Below are 13,969 nucleotides of genomic sequence, written 5' to 3'. Positions count from 1 at the left end.
CCCACCTCACCCCACCCCTAACCACCCCAACCACACAAATAAAAAATGCTTCTGGAAAACAAACAACACATAAAAATCCCACCTTTAAAGATTTCAACATCAAAACACAGTTCTCCACCATGCATGGAACACAGATTTACATAATAATACACCATACTAAGTAATAAAAATCAAGTCTTTACATTATATTATAAACAAAGAAAACTTACCAGCAACAGTAAAGACAGATTTGATTATGTGCTAAGCAAATGGGGCACCAAATAAAGTTTCTATTTTTTTAATACTAAACCTTAAAAAAAAAAAATGGGGCAAAAAAGCTTATGAAAAAGATGGTTTTTTTTAATATATTAATCATGGAACTTATGAATTATTTTTTTTTGATGATGGAGAAATATGAATCTTGAATAGCCATGAAAATATATTTATATGTGTGTGACTGATGGAATTTTGTTTTATGTATAATGACTATTTTGCCCTCATGGTTTATATATAGGACAATAAAAGAAAAGGGTATAATAGGAAATTAAGTTTAATGAAAATTGTTAAACATCATAGAAATTGCAGTTATGGTTTTTGTATAATGCCCCGTTTGGAGCGGCACGTTATTTTATTATCTCTCTACGTGCATAGCCACATATTAATATTAAATTTAAATTTTTTGAGGTACATATTAGATCACGGAATTAACTTTATAATATTGACTTATTAAAAAATAAAAAAGAAGATTATTTGTTTTTGTTTATTTAGATTTTGGTTGGTGGAATATTTTGGTATTTATATCGGTGGAAAATGACTACATTATAAAATAATCAAGATATGCAATAATGTAAAATAAAATAAAAAACTGTCAAAAATGTTATCGATTGGCCAAATTATGATGGATATTTTTTTTATTTTTTATAGTAACACAAACGGATTAACTGTCATAAAAAAATATTGTCTGATATATGGAGGTTGAGAATTATAATAAAAGGTTAATAGGTAGTTGAGTGTTATCTCGTTTTATTGTGTGATAAGATTGGTGCATTAGACATGTTTCTCCTTTCATATCAATAGCATTAGTACTTATTTATAGTTTCTTATCTTTCGATTTCTATTATTGGATGTTGGCTTTTGCTTTGATTATCGCATTATTTAGTTGTTGCTAATAGGGGCAGAGCTAAGTGGAGGTTCGGGGTTTGGATGAACCTAATAGTAGCTTTTTCGGTAGATCTTGTATTTGTATATAAAAATAAATAAATTATATACCGCTCAGTGGTAATGAAGGGGTTGCAAAAAAGCTTTCCATGCTAGAGTTGTGGGTTCGTAGTATTTTATTCTCCTTATCCTGGCTCCTCATCTGGTTGCTACGACTCATGTATTTTATTTCCTTTTAATAGTGTTTTGACATGCGTGTGTTTTGACATGCGTTACTGATGGTCTTTCGAGACCAAATTTTCTACCTCTCGATATAGGATTAAACTGAATATGTTATTATTATTATTATAATATTTATAAATTTCAATTGATTATAGCAACTAGTTATTTATCTCTAATTTTTTTTAAAAAAAAGTTGTTATGATCTTAGAAGTCATTAGATCACACGTACTGTTATTCAAGTGGTTAATGAAAATGGTTTCTTAAATTTATTTATTTATTATAAAAACATGTTTATTATTTTTCTTGGAAGAAGATAATAACCAAAGGAAATAATTATATTAATTAATAATTAATTATATGCATTTATTTATTTAAACAATTAATTTGAACAAGTCTTACTGTTAAAAAAAAGTGCTCTCTTTTTCTGAACCCCTCACTTATTATTCTTCACAAAGTTTCAAGAAAAAAGAGAACCAAATATTAATGACATGTCAGTTCCTTCAACTCTGATAACCAATCACTAATTAAAAGCTTTTTTAAAAAAATAAATAAATACAATAACAAACATAGTAATCTATAAATCAAGTTTGGAGAGATAATATATACGCAATCTTATTTAATGATATTACAAGGGGTTACAAAATGTGTGAAATATGGGTTGCTCTAACCCAATAACAAGCTTAGGGGTTGTTTGGTATGTAAATAAAATTATCTTGGGATTATCATTTTTGAATTAATTTATCTGGAAGGTAAGATAAAATAATTTAAGGTTTGATGGGATAAGATGAATATTCAGGATCAAATTTGAGATTAGATTTACACTATGTTTGATTGACTGTATAAGAATATAAATTCATGTCGTCAATAAAATAAAAAATAAAATTTAATCTCAAATTTAATATTTAAATATTCCACCTTATCCCGTGTATCAAACCCCTGTCAAGGTCTATTTTATGTCTTGATTGGACTTTTCTAGTTAAGATGCAAATCGCAAATTTACGCAAAATATGAGTACCCGTCATTTAACCTATTTTAACCCGTATTAAATATGGGCTCATTTTCAACCCACCCATTTGCCACGTCTAGTTAACCTATTTGATGCTAATTGGACTAAACAATTGTAAATTCATACTATTGGGTTCATAATCTGAATGCAAATACACATGCAACTTTCAACATCAATTCACCTTAATTTGGGGCAGGAGTCTCGACGACAAGTCGTGCCTGCAGTTGTTCATGCACATCCTCGTAAAAAGTTCATCCATACAATAACATATTCTGTGAAATCCGCAAGTGATATGTACACAGTCTCATCAACTCACCTCGGGGCTCGTAGAGAGACTGTTTCTGATAAGACCCTCGGTTTAAGTAAAAACATAACTAGACACATACTTTTGACACTGACATGATGTTTATAAATTGAATTTTGGCACATCAAAAATAAGGAAAAAAACTCATATGCCCAGACAAGAAGAAGAGGAAGAAGAAGAAATTATTCGTGTTTTCGTTCCGTTTCCAGGCCATTGAAATGAATATGGGTTGATGGTTGATGAGTCTCATGACATGATTGCTTTCAACGCGTCTTTGATATATCGGTATTTGAACGAAAAACCCAACTCCTTAGCCTTCGTTGGAACCACCTTTTGTCCGTCCAACACCTGAAATACACATTACTCTAGCATTATCAACGACAACGTACCCAGTGGAGTCTGGGGAGAGTAGAGTGTACGCAGACCTTAGCTCTACCTTGAGAGGTAGAGAGGCTGTTTCCGATCAATACAGACAAATAAGTACTAATAAGTTGAGGTTACAAATATCATACCACTGATGCACCCTCTCCAAGGACAGCTTTCAGTGCAATTTCTGGTACTGGTAGCCACGAAGGTCTTCCTAACGTGGATCCTAGTTGTTCACACATTTCTCCCAGACGTACAGGATTTGGTGCTGTTCCATTTATCACCCCTGCCATTGCACGACTACGTTATCAGTTGACTATATGAATTCATTACATGTTATTTCTTCAACTATACTGTTCAGACAAAAATATTAGGATCGAAATCCATAGTATAGATGCCTGGCAATGATTTTACCTTTATAGGATGGATTGGATAAAGCTTCGTATATCAAATCCACGAGGTCATCGAGATGAATCCAAGAAAACCTGTGAAATGAAGCCAGTAGAATCTATCAAGTGAGAATGGGAAATCAACAACAACAACATACACAGAATAATCCCACAAGTGGAGTATGCGGAGGATAGAGTGTATGCAGACCTTACCCCTACCTTGTAGAGATAGAGAGGTTGTTTCCAATATATCCTCGTCTTAAAATAAAGCATATCCAAGCAGTTTGACAAAGGGAATACAAATATAAGAGCAATAACAACAACGAAATAATGTGAAATGAAGGGCAGTACACAATATACAAAGGAATGAACAGAATGACAATAAAATAATGCGCTAATCGAAGAACAAAAAAACACTGAATAGTACTAATACAACCCATAAGAAAGGAGGTCTAAGTACAACCACCAAGCCTATCCCGCAAGAAAGCAAGAGAATGCTCAACTAATCTTCTATCCTAATCCCCGACCTCTAGACCCTCCTATCTAAGGTCATGTCCTTGGTAACTTAGGACTAAAACTCAAACAGACGAATATAACATCTCTGATCCGTAATGGGAAACACTTATAACATGGACAAAAATTGAAGGGGAGTACCATTGCTTTCCAGAGCCCAAAGGTCCACCAGCAAACATCATGAAGAGAGGAATCATTTTAGCTGCAGAAAGGAAAATCGAAAGATTTTAACAATGTTAAGCATCAAAATATTAAAGATATGCCATGTTCTGTCACAGCTGAATTTGCATTTAACTGAGTGGGAAAACAAAAAAAGGCATTTTGACGCTAAACATCATAATCCAAAAGCTAGGCAAAACAGGCTATTAAAGTTGTTATTGATAGGAAAAGAAAGAAAGCATACTACCTAAAGCACCACCATCTTTTCCAAGGACAACGCCAATACGAATTAGAGCAAGCCTAACATCCTTATTGACTTTGAGAGCAGCTGCCTCCCATTCTCTACAAACCTGAAAGAAATCATGATGCAAAGAAATCGAACATGAAGATTAAAAACATATAACATGTTCTATATGTATGCAACTGTTATATTTACCTCAGCCAAGTAGTCATTTCCCGATGGACTTTTCTCATCAAACACTTGAGTCTCACTGGTTCCTAATTAAGGTAGTAAGTAGATTTATCAGATGGCGTGGCTCAACTTTACTGAAGCTTTTACCAGAAATGACAGATTATCGTAACACGAGGATATTCAGCTTAACGCTTTTAGCAACATGGTATGGAAGTTCTTTGGAAGGTAAATAATGATGCATAACATAGGAACAGAGAAATAAAGCAAAACATGAATTTGGTCACCCGTACCATAATAACCAACTGCTGTTGCACTTATTAAAACTTTGGGACGGGCATCATCCTTTGAATTATTGATTAACTCTACAACCTGCAGGATCAATCGACGTTTCTCAGATTCTTGCTCATATCATTTGTTGTTATAGATAAATTCTTACAATGAATTCGCGTCTTTCACTATGCTATGAGGGAGACCTTGGAGGTTACTCTAATCCTGCTTTGCTTGATATCCTTCTTGATCTGCAGCATTACATTGAAAAGTTGATACATGAATGAACGACTGATCATTAGTCACATAGAAGATATAAAGTAATACTAATGCATAGGATGTATAAAAAGGAAAGTAAGACAAACAAATTGAAACGAGAAAAGAAAGTCGTCCTAATACCTCAGATGACCATCTAGTACTAATGGACGTTCCGGCCAAATTCACAACAGCTGTTGAACCTTCAATGCAGTTTCTCCACTCTGGCTCCTCGGCAATTACAATTCCCGGAAACTCTTTTACTGTACATTTTTGGAAGCATGATCAGGAAAAACAGTAGAGTTACAACTTTCAACATACTGTTTCATGTATAAAATCAAACAAAAGAATGTAGCAGGACAAAAAGAGCGGCAAAATCGCCTTGAGAATTATAAACCGTAAAAAGCAAGGGAGTTCTTGAAGGACGGAAAGATTCTACTTACAGAACAATCTCAACTATTTCCACAGAAGAAAGAATAATGCTAAAGTACAATGGGTGAATCAAAACAATCATTACCTTCTTACCCGGAAATATTGATTGTGCTGTGGATCTTGACCTTGTCAACACTCGAATCTGATGATTATCTGCATTTAGAATGACCAGTTTAAGTTTTAACTAACAACCTGCTTTTTCTACAATAGCAGTTATGTGACGCATCCTTGGGAAAAAGTCACATTTCATGGTACGTTAAAATTCGGAACAGCTTCATGTATGACAATGTCTCATAAATAGAAGTGTTAACTCAAGAACAGCCCATAGTGGTGTATCCAATTAGCAACCGTGTGTTGAATGCAGACTCATAATTAAGAACTATATAACGAAGCATGGGCAGGCCGATAATGAAGGAAGCACGTGTGTGCACATCCTCAGCCTACAGCTCAAGTAATACACACACAAACAGACACATTTACTATATGTTTATCGATACTCCCTACATTCCAATTAATTAGCATTCTTTCCTTTAAATGATATGTGCATTTGGAAACTAGTCCTTTTACATTCCGATATAGTAATTGACTCTGACTTTGACTTATTCCTTGAACCGAGGGTCTATTAGAGACAATCTCTCTACCTCGCAAGGTAGGGGTAAGGTTTGCATACACTCTACCCTCCCTAGACTCACTCGTGGTATCACAATAGGTATGTTGTTGTTGGTGACTTTGACTTATTGTAGGCTTAACTTGGTAGAGAAACAAATAGTTTGATTTAGATTGGTACATTTAGTCTCTAGTTGGTACAATCAAATATTGCCACGTAAATTGAGTTGGACGGAATATATATATTTATACGAAGATCAAAACCATAGTAACGAAGAAGTAGTTGGTATACCTGCATGCAATCTTTGCACCAATCTTTTCCCAACAAAACCAGTAGCTCCAGTAACTGATACAATCATCTTACTTTCCTGAACCAGTAAAAGAAAGAGGTAAATGTCCTCTCCGATAACGGTTAACCTAAGCATTGTTACATCACTAGATTAATAGTTTGTCATCAGAAATCATCATCTGCACCAAAAATTAAAACACGAAAAAAATTTACTACTAATTACTCTAGTCCCTTCGTCCCAATTTAAGTGTCTTACATTCCTTTTAGGTCTGTCCCAAAAAAAGACATCTCTTTCTATATTTACTAAGTTTTCCAATTCCAACATTATACATTGATGACCATGGTGTCCAGGCCAAGCTTTCGCGCACCTCGACTAAATCCACTGGATACATACCACCTCCCACCGATAACATGTACCAGGTAACTCTGTCCACCAAGGCTAGGATAGATGGGAAGATTCACCTAGTATTTTTGGCTCCACTAAGTTTTGAACCTGAGACCTCGAAGTTCTCAACCACTCTGTGTCCAGTCAAACTAAGACCCATAAATTGGGACAGAGGGAGTAATATCTAAAACTTATATCCACAAAGTATAACCAAATTTAGCTTTCACATATGAGAAAAAGAATAAATTGAGTAAATGTGGATTGTACCTTGGGAGATGAAGCAGAGTCCATGTTTGCATTCACACACCAAAATGTAACTCTTTTAGACTCACCTCCCTATTTTCAATAGAATCAAAAAAGATAAATGAATGATAAAAACAATAAAATTGAGAAATTAAACACTTTGATGATACATACAATTAATTGAGTGTGAGCTTGAGGGAATTGAATAGTAGAAGAAATGGAATTTGTCCATGAAAATGCACTTGCTACTCCCATGGTACTCATCAATGAACTAATAATTGTGTGATGAAAAATAGGGAGTTGTTTTGTGTTTTTTTTTATGTTCATCGTGTATAAATCTGAGTCACATAGATGTGATTGCTGTCATTTGATTGTAAATGACTGTTTTGTCCTCATTGGTTGAAACAATAAGGGTAAATGAGTAATTTTCAAAAAAATATTTTCATGATTTTTTTTTTCAAGAATTCAATGTTTTTTTATCATAAGAATTGTGAGTATTTGTGCTTTGTGCAAGATTGTATTCAAACACTTGGTTTAGTCGAATTTTGAGGTGTTTTAATAAATTGTTGATAATAATTCAAATAGAAAACGCGAACACTTAATGGTGCAGATATGAAACTCACAAAAAATATAATACTTTAAATGTATTTTGATGATTGTGCCTTTTTTTTCTCTCTTCATTTTTAGTATTTGTATTCTCATCCAGCAACTTCAAATAAGTATGTTCTTGTTCTGTTATGAAAAAGGATGGAGAAAATACATGTCATGCATTTATTGACTTAATATAAACATCGAGTGAAGGCCATTAAGCATAACTGTTCTATCTCGACTACGATTCCCTGCTTGAACATGATCAAACGTCTCGTAAAACACGATGTGTATCTCGAATTTCCTGTTGATTTAGGGGATGAAAACTGAAAGCAGAGCTCATTAAACAGTTTTTCAGAGAATAGATGCATCAATACTCAAGTGATTGATGACTATACCTTCCAGCAAAGAAGACCTCAGTTTCTACAACTTCACAAAACAAAAAACATCTACCAAAATTGGGATTATAACGAGAAAAAGGCGGTCTAATGTGGTCTCTTTGGCATTTGGACTCTCCAAAAGTGTTGTCGTACCCATGTTGGATTCTCCCAAATGCAGTACTTTTGGAGTGCACGACACACACCTGTCGATATTTTTGAAGAGTCTGAGCAATGTAGGCACAAGTTACCTGTTTAATCAGAATATTCAGTTTACATGTTGTGTTGGCAACAAGGGGGATTTTCTCCACAATGTATGTGCTCATTATACTCAAGGCTCTCATCACCAGCATCTGCCATGGAATTAAAGGGCTGTGGTTCTACGCGAGGAAACAATAGCTTGAGCCGGAAAGCATCTACACCATTCAAATAATAACGAAAAAGTCTCTTTGCTCTAATAAATCCAAGACGGCCATATAAAGCGAGTGCTCCTTTATTCGTAACTTCTGCTTCCAAAGTCACCTGTAGAACATAGGAACAAATTGAGTGGAAACAAGCCATGGCAAGATAATATATCATGACGCTATGGTGCTTTGTCCATTCGATTCTATGTCTTTTAAACATGACAAACTTAACTATCCCCAAAATAAAAAAATAGGCAACGTAAACCAAGTAAGCAGATAACACATTTCAGCTCTTGATTTGTAGAAAACAGCAGGCAAGATCGATAATCATGAAGTATCTAATCTTATCAAGGTGGTTTTCATCATTAAATCATTTATGTTTTCTTTCTTTTTTAAGTATAATGATGGTATCCGGGCCAACCTGAGCATACCTTGATTATCTCACCGGGTACTTGCTGCCTCCCACTAACAGAAGAATCAAATAACTCTGCCACCATGACTTAAGCGGAGGGAAAGAAATCACCTAGTATCTTTTTGTCTCTGAGGGATTTGATCCCAAGCATTATTAAGTCATTTCTTAGTCTCCACCTCCAACAAGCCTAAGTAAAGAACCTTATGGTTATAAATGCATGATGACTGTTAAACACACAGGAATTTTTTCGATCCATCTTTTGTTCCGTGTTATCATATTTCAAACTTCTTACAAGCCTAAGCAAACAAAATTCCTTAGTCAAAAAATCTGTGACGTTTTCGTTTTGGATACATTGTTCTTCATGGTTCCTGTAAGAAAACATAAATTTTATATCTGGGAGAAGGTGGAGGGTGGTTTGGAAGAAAACACCATGTGAAAAAGTATAGGAAATCTTAAGAGGTCAGATTTAGTTCAAACAGCAGAAATGCACTGAACATATAGTTCTGCTTATCAGGCCAATATGCATACTCTGATGACGTGCAGCAAGTCACAAAGAATGGCCTACTTGAGCTTGTACAACCAGAATAGACAGTTAACATCTTTGATACCGTGGCCATTATATTTATATTTCTCACATCGGCAGTCTTAAAGTCGCTAATATGAATGTTTCAGAATGTTGTGACATACCTCTTCACAACCAGATTCCATCATCACCTTGATTGATCTCGTGACAAGTTCTGTAGCTGGAAGATGAAATATCAAAGTTAATATGGATATGTAAAGTCATAAAGTAGAAAGCACTTAATCAGTGAAAATACCCAGAAAACCAGCTGAACCAGGATTACCACCCGGAGCTTCTTTTTGTTTATTTTTCTCTATTATCTCTTTCATACATTGTACTTAGTGCTAGGCATGCACGCATATACTTTCTTTTTCCCCTTTCTTTCAGATTCAGCAGCCATACCTCCACCAATAACAACAAGGTACCAACTGTAAATCCCACAGGTGAGGTCTGGGAAGGGTAGAGTGTACGCTGACCTTCAGCAGCCACACCACATCAAGCAACGGCAAACTAATCAACCAAAACTCATTTTCAATCTATATAACCTCGCAACCACATCTAGGCCCACCGTAAGAAAAACTTTTTCAATATGGGGTCAGGTTGCTTATGGCTGTTGAATTAGACTTCAATGTGTAAAAGAGAATACAAAGAGTGTACCTCAAGCAGAGGAGACAGCAACGAAATAGGGAGGTTTCTTGTGCTTTGGGGGGTAAGGGGTGAGAAGATTTTGATGGAAAGAGGAAACAAAAAAAAGGGAAAAGAGATACAATTGTCATTGTGATAACTATGAGTGGGAAGTTCTTTTTAGCGAGAAATACCTTTTTCAAAGACAACTAAATGAAGGATCAGAAAAATAAGAGCCTGTTGGTGGTGGGAGGTGGCACTATCCCGTGGAATTAGTCAAAGTGCGTACACCACGGTTATAAAAAAAAAACTGTACTTTTGGTTTTGTACCATGGGAGAAATCTCAGACTCATTCAGCAACACAAGATACTTCAACCGAAATATAAATCCGATTAATGTTGATTCAATCAAACACAAAACCAACCTGCTTCATTACAGCGACTCAGAATTAAGAAATTCCTCAGGGAAAAACAATATGCTTATCCAGGTACATGAAGAGAGTGTCACTCTATAGACATCATCTATAGTTCTAAAATAGTGGACAAATAGGAATTAAAGGCCATTATCAATGTATCAAACAAAGAGCGATAAGAGACTGACCGATTCCTTTGCCTCTGTAAGGCTTAAGCACCACAAGCATCGCAATGTAACCTCTGAACGTACCACGATGCTCTCCCATCTTGCAGACCACCGTCCCTATACATTTCCCCTTATGGAAGGCCTGCAAATATCTCAGTAATGAAGAAAGAGTTATGCTCCTGATGAAATATAACATAACTAATATGACAAAGGAGTCGTAGTAGTACCATAAAAGACAGTTGTGGCCAAAGATAGACAAAGTAGCGGTAAGTGAAGATGGAGTAGGGCTCACTGAGCTCTTCGTCAACAAGGTTCATGATAAGAGGTAGATGATGTTCACCTCCATAGCTAACATATTTTATTTCTGATGCCTTGATGTCTACTTCTGGTTCATTTTCACTCCTTGTCTCCATGACTCAGCGATGCACCTGGTGGCGATCCAAAATAAGGACCTCGTGTGGCGTGCCTGTGAGATCGGAGAAGGATAGGCAGGACGGGCAGGGGGATTCAGAGGGACTGACATGATGAATATCAACTTTTTCTTACCAAAGATTGTTCATTAGCCAAATCACAAACTAAACTTTCACGCAGCATTTAAAACCATTGGAGATTGGAAGATCCGTGTTTACGTTGTATATGTCAACTATCTAGGCTGATGAATCATAGGGATTTGTAGGATAAACAAAAACGGCCTATCTATATTGACATAAACAAATGAAACTATAAAATCTCAGGTCTACGAGGTATTATGCTGCATGATGACATATTCTTAGTAAGTTGACAAACATCAGCCTTTTCTCTTTCCATTTTGATAAGAAAAGCAAACATCAATATTTTTGTCATCCAATTATAAAAGCTGATTTCACCTCAAGCGACCATAATAAGGAGTTTTTCATTTGCTAAAGATTGCTCAACCATGAGAATCTGAAGCCCCCCACCCTTTTTTTTTTTTTTTTTTTTGAGAAACCCAACGCACTATAAATTAGTAGCATTTCTTAGTTGAATCCCCCCTCATGGTCCTCCTCTATCTCTTTAACTCTCTCTTTTGAACATAGGAATAAACCAGCACACAATCACAGCATACAATATGTGCAAACACATTTCATGGGTCTTCTTAAGTCACTTAATGAACATATTCACTGATATCCAACATAATGACGGTCTTATGAACAAAAAAGGACTCACTATGTATTTTGTTTTATGACAATAGGATAAGCTTGCGCACACTTTGACTAATTCATAACCTGCCCACCGAGGTTGAAGCAAAAGGGCTCACACTAATTGCCTTTAGCTGTAATTCAAGCTTGGGATATTTAGGTTGTTACTCCTATGTATCAATCACTCAACCGTCTCTTTGGAGACAGGCGAAACTTAGACACTTAACCTTCTTTAAATATACTTCTGAGTAATCTAATCTATTCTATTTCTCAAATCTCAATGTTAACTCCATCCCAATCATGCTACCTAAACAGATAAAAAACTATACAAGATACAAAATTGGTCAGCTTAATCACACAAGCTAGCTCACACCTTGACTAATTTCACGGGATACCTACCAAGTTACATTTTTTTCCCAATCACTACCACAAAGAGATGAAAAGCAGACATACCAATTCAGAGTACCAACAAAACACACAATACAATATAGCTTCATTCATCTCTATATTCAATACATCAAAATAAACACTCTAATCTTGCTACCAAACAACACCCAAGTTCAAAAATCCAATAAAAATTCATTCTATACAAAAAAAAACACCCAAATAACAAAATTAAAAATCCAATCTTTATACAATCTACGACTCAATTCAAAAGAAAGAAACAAGAAAAAACCATTTCAAGAACCCCCAAAAGGAGGGTGGGGGTGGGGTTCAGCAGGAGAGAAAAGGTGCTTACCTTACTTCAATGGCGAAAAGGTAAGCTCATTGAAAAAAACTGATGGGAGAGAGAAGCAAGGAGACCACAAAAGAAGGAGAAATTGACAAAAATAGTCACTTTTGTTTGAGACATGTTCAAAATAGTTCCTTTAACTATGCATTTAATAAGTTTGATCTTTTAAGTTTGTCAAAAGTTAATATTTTTAGTCTTTCGTCAAATATTTATCAAATTCTGTCGCTTAGATTTGACATTTTCTCTATATCTTTTTAGTATTTAGTGTATCTTATAGCGTTACGTATTTTAAAATTTGACGAGAATTTCTTGATGTTTACTGTTACATCTTATTGAATATTATTTTCGCCAAATCTAGCGGATAGAACTTGATAAATATGTTATGGAGACTGCAGTAACTTTTAGTAACGTAAAAGAAATAATAAAAAATGTTAAATTCATTCTTAAGAGACTACTTTGAATATATTTTCAAATATAAGGGGTCATTTTCTCACAAAATAAGAACTTTGCAAATTCTTGGATTTTTTTTAATTTCTTATTTTAATTTGTGATAGCATTTGGACCATTGTTTAAGGCTTAAAACATGGGCTTGGTTTTGTATTGGCCCACTAGAGGCCCAATATAACCTTCCAGGCATTTTAAATTTTAAGCTAGCGTTTGCCGATCATAGTTTTAAATTAGATTTGAAAATTTTATTCATAGATTTTGAATTAAATTTTAAAATTTATCTTTAAATATATATTTGACCATAGATTGAATTAGAGTTTGAAAATTTATCTTTAAATATATATATATTTGGCCATAGATTTTGAATCAAAATTTTAAAGATTATCTTTAAATATATGTTTACCATAAATTTTGAGTTAGATTTTAAAAAAATATCTTTAAATATATGTTTGACCATAAATTTTGAATCAATTTTTAAAAATTTATCTCTAAAAATATATTTGACCATAATCAGATTTTGAAAAATTGTCTTTAAATATATATTTGACCTTTTAAAAAATTGTCTTCAAAGAATTTTCAAATTTCAAAAAATTGGGTCTTCCAAAAATTTAAATACTAGAACTGATGTTATGAATAAATTTCATGTGGTCGGATAGAAATGCTAAAACTAAAAATAAGAAATTGATTTATTTGTATGAAAAGGTGTGGATATATTTAATCCTTCAATTATTGGTAAATTTTAATTTTGATTCGTGCAATATTTAACTAAACACATTTATCCTCTAATTACTTAAAATGTGCGTTTTTTATCTCTTTGGTTCCGGATAATTCACAAATTTATCAAAATTATTAATCATTTCACCTCTTAATTATTCATGTGTTATACTAAGCTTGTTTTGTTACTCCATATTTAACGACAATTTAGTTCTAAAAGCAATTTAAATACAACATAATTGTTACAAAAAGAAAAAAAAACACTTCTCTATTAATTAAAAACTTAATGTACTGCGTCAAATACCACAAGAAAAAAGAATCAAAATATATCTATAATTCAGAGATCAAAAATGATATTATCCTTGAAATGTCCTCAACTATAAGCAA

At 34.1% G+C, this 13,969-nt stretch overlaps 3 protein-coding genes across 8 annotated transcripts in view; all 3 read right to left on the bottom strand.

Annotated features, from left to right (window-relative positions):
* LOC102578765 (high mobility group B protein 15-like) overlaps positions 1-298 on the bottom strand; it is a 5,849-nt gene extending 5,551 nt beyond the window's left edge. Inside the window, exon 1 of one of the 4 annotated variants that reach the window (XM_015305091.1) lies at positions 210-298. The gene's annotated coding sequence lies outside the window, so the exon portion shown is untranslated. Of the gene's footprint in view, positions 1-82; positions 172-209 lie in introns of those variants that run through there. The other 3 variants (XM_015305093.1, XM_015305094.1, XM_015305092.1) reach the window with 3 other exon arrangements.
* A 2,306-nt stretch (positions 299-2,604) lies between these two features.
* LOC102603504 (epimerase family protein SDR39U1 homolog, chloroplastic) lies at positions 2,605-7,334 on the bottom strand. The gene is made up of 13 exons (XM_006366780.2): positions 7,160-7,334; positions 7,010-7,078; positions 6,361-6,436; positions 5,556-5,615; positions 5,175-5,293; positions 4,982-5,026; positions 4,799-4,877; positions 4,533-4,594; positions 4,344-4,446; positions 4,079-4,139; positions 3,450-3,520; positions 3,182-3,321; positions 2,605-3,017 (listed from the first exon to the last, which is right to left on the bottom strand). The coding sequence occupies exons 1-13, from the start codon at positions 7,310-7,312 to the stop codon at positions 2,916-2,918; spliced, it is 1,140 nt and encodes a 379-aa protein (XP_006366842.1). The 5' UTR covers positions 7,313-7,334; the 3' UTR covers positions 2,605-2,915.
* A 456-nt stretch (positions 7,335-7,790) lies between these two features.
* LOC102603162 (N-alpha-acetyltransferase MAK3-like) lies at positions 7,791-12,507 on the bottom strand. Of its 3 annotated transcripts, none has more exon segments than NM_001288270.1 (5): positions 7,791-8,472; positions 9,454-9,509; positions 10,553-10,673; positions 10,759-10,997; positions 12,428-12,484. In NM_001288270.1, coding segments are annotated over 4 exon segments (612 nt in total). In that variant the 5' UTR covers positions 10,945-10,997; positions 12,428-12,484; the 3' UTR covers positions 7,791-8,223.
* Positions 12,508-13,969: the final 1,462 nt, after the last annotated feature.

This window comes from Solanum tuberosum, unplaced genomic scaffold (assembly GCF_000226075.1).
Source record: "Solanum tuberosum cultivar DM 1-3 516 R44 unplaced genomic scaffold, SolTub_3.0 scf00688, whole genome shotgun sequence".
Taxonomy (NCBI): domain Eukaryota; kingdom Viridiplantae; phylum Streptophyta; class Magnoliopsida; order Solanales; family Solanaceae; genus Solanum; species Solanum tuberosum.
This window is presented reverse-complemented; position numbering and strand designations above follow the sequence as displayed.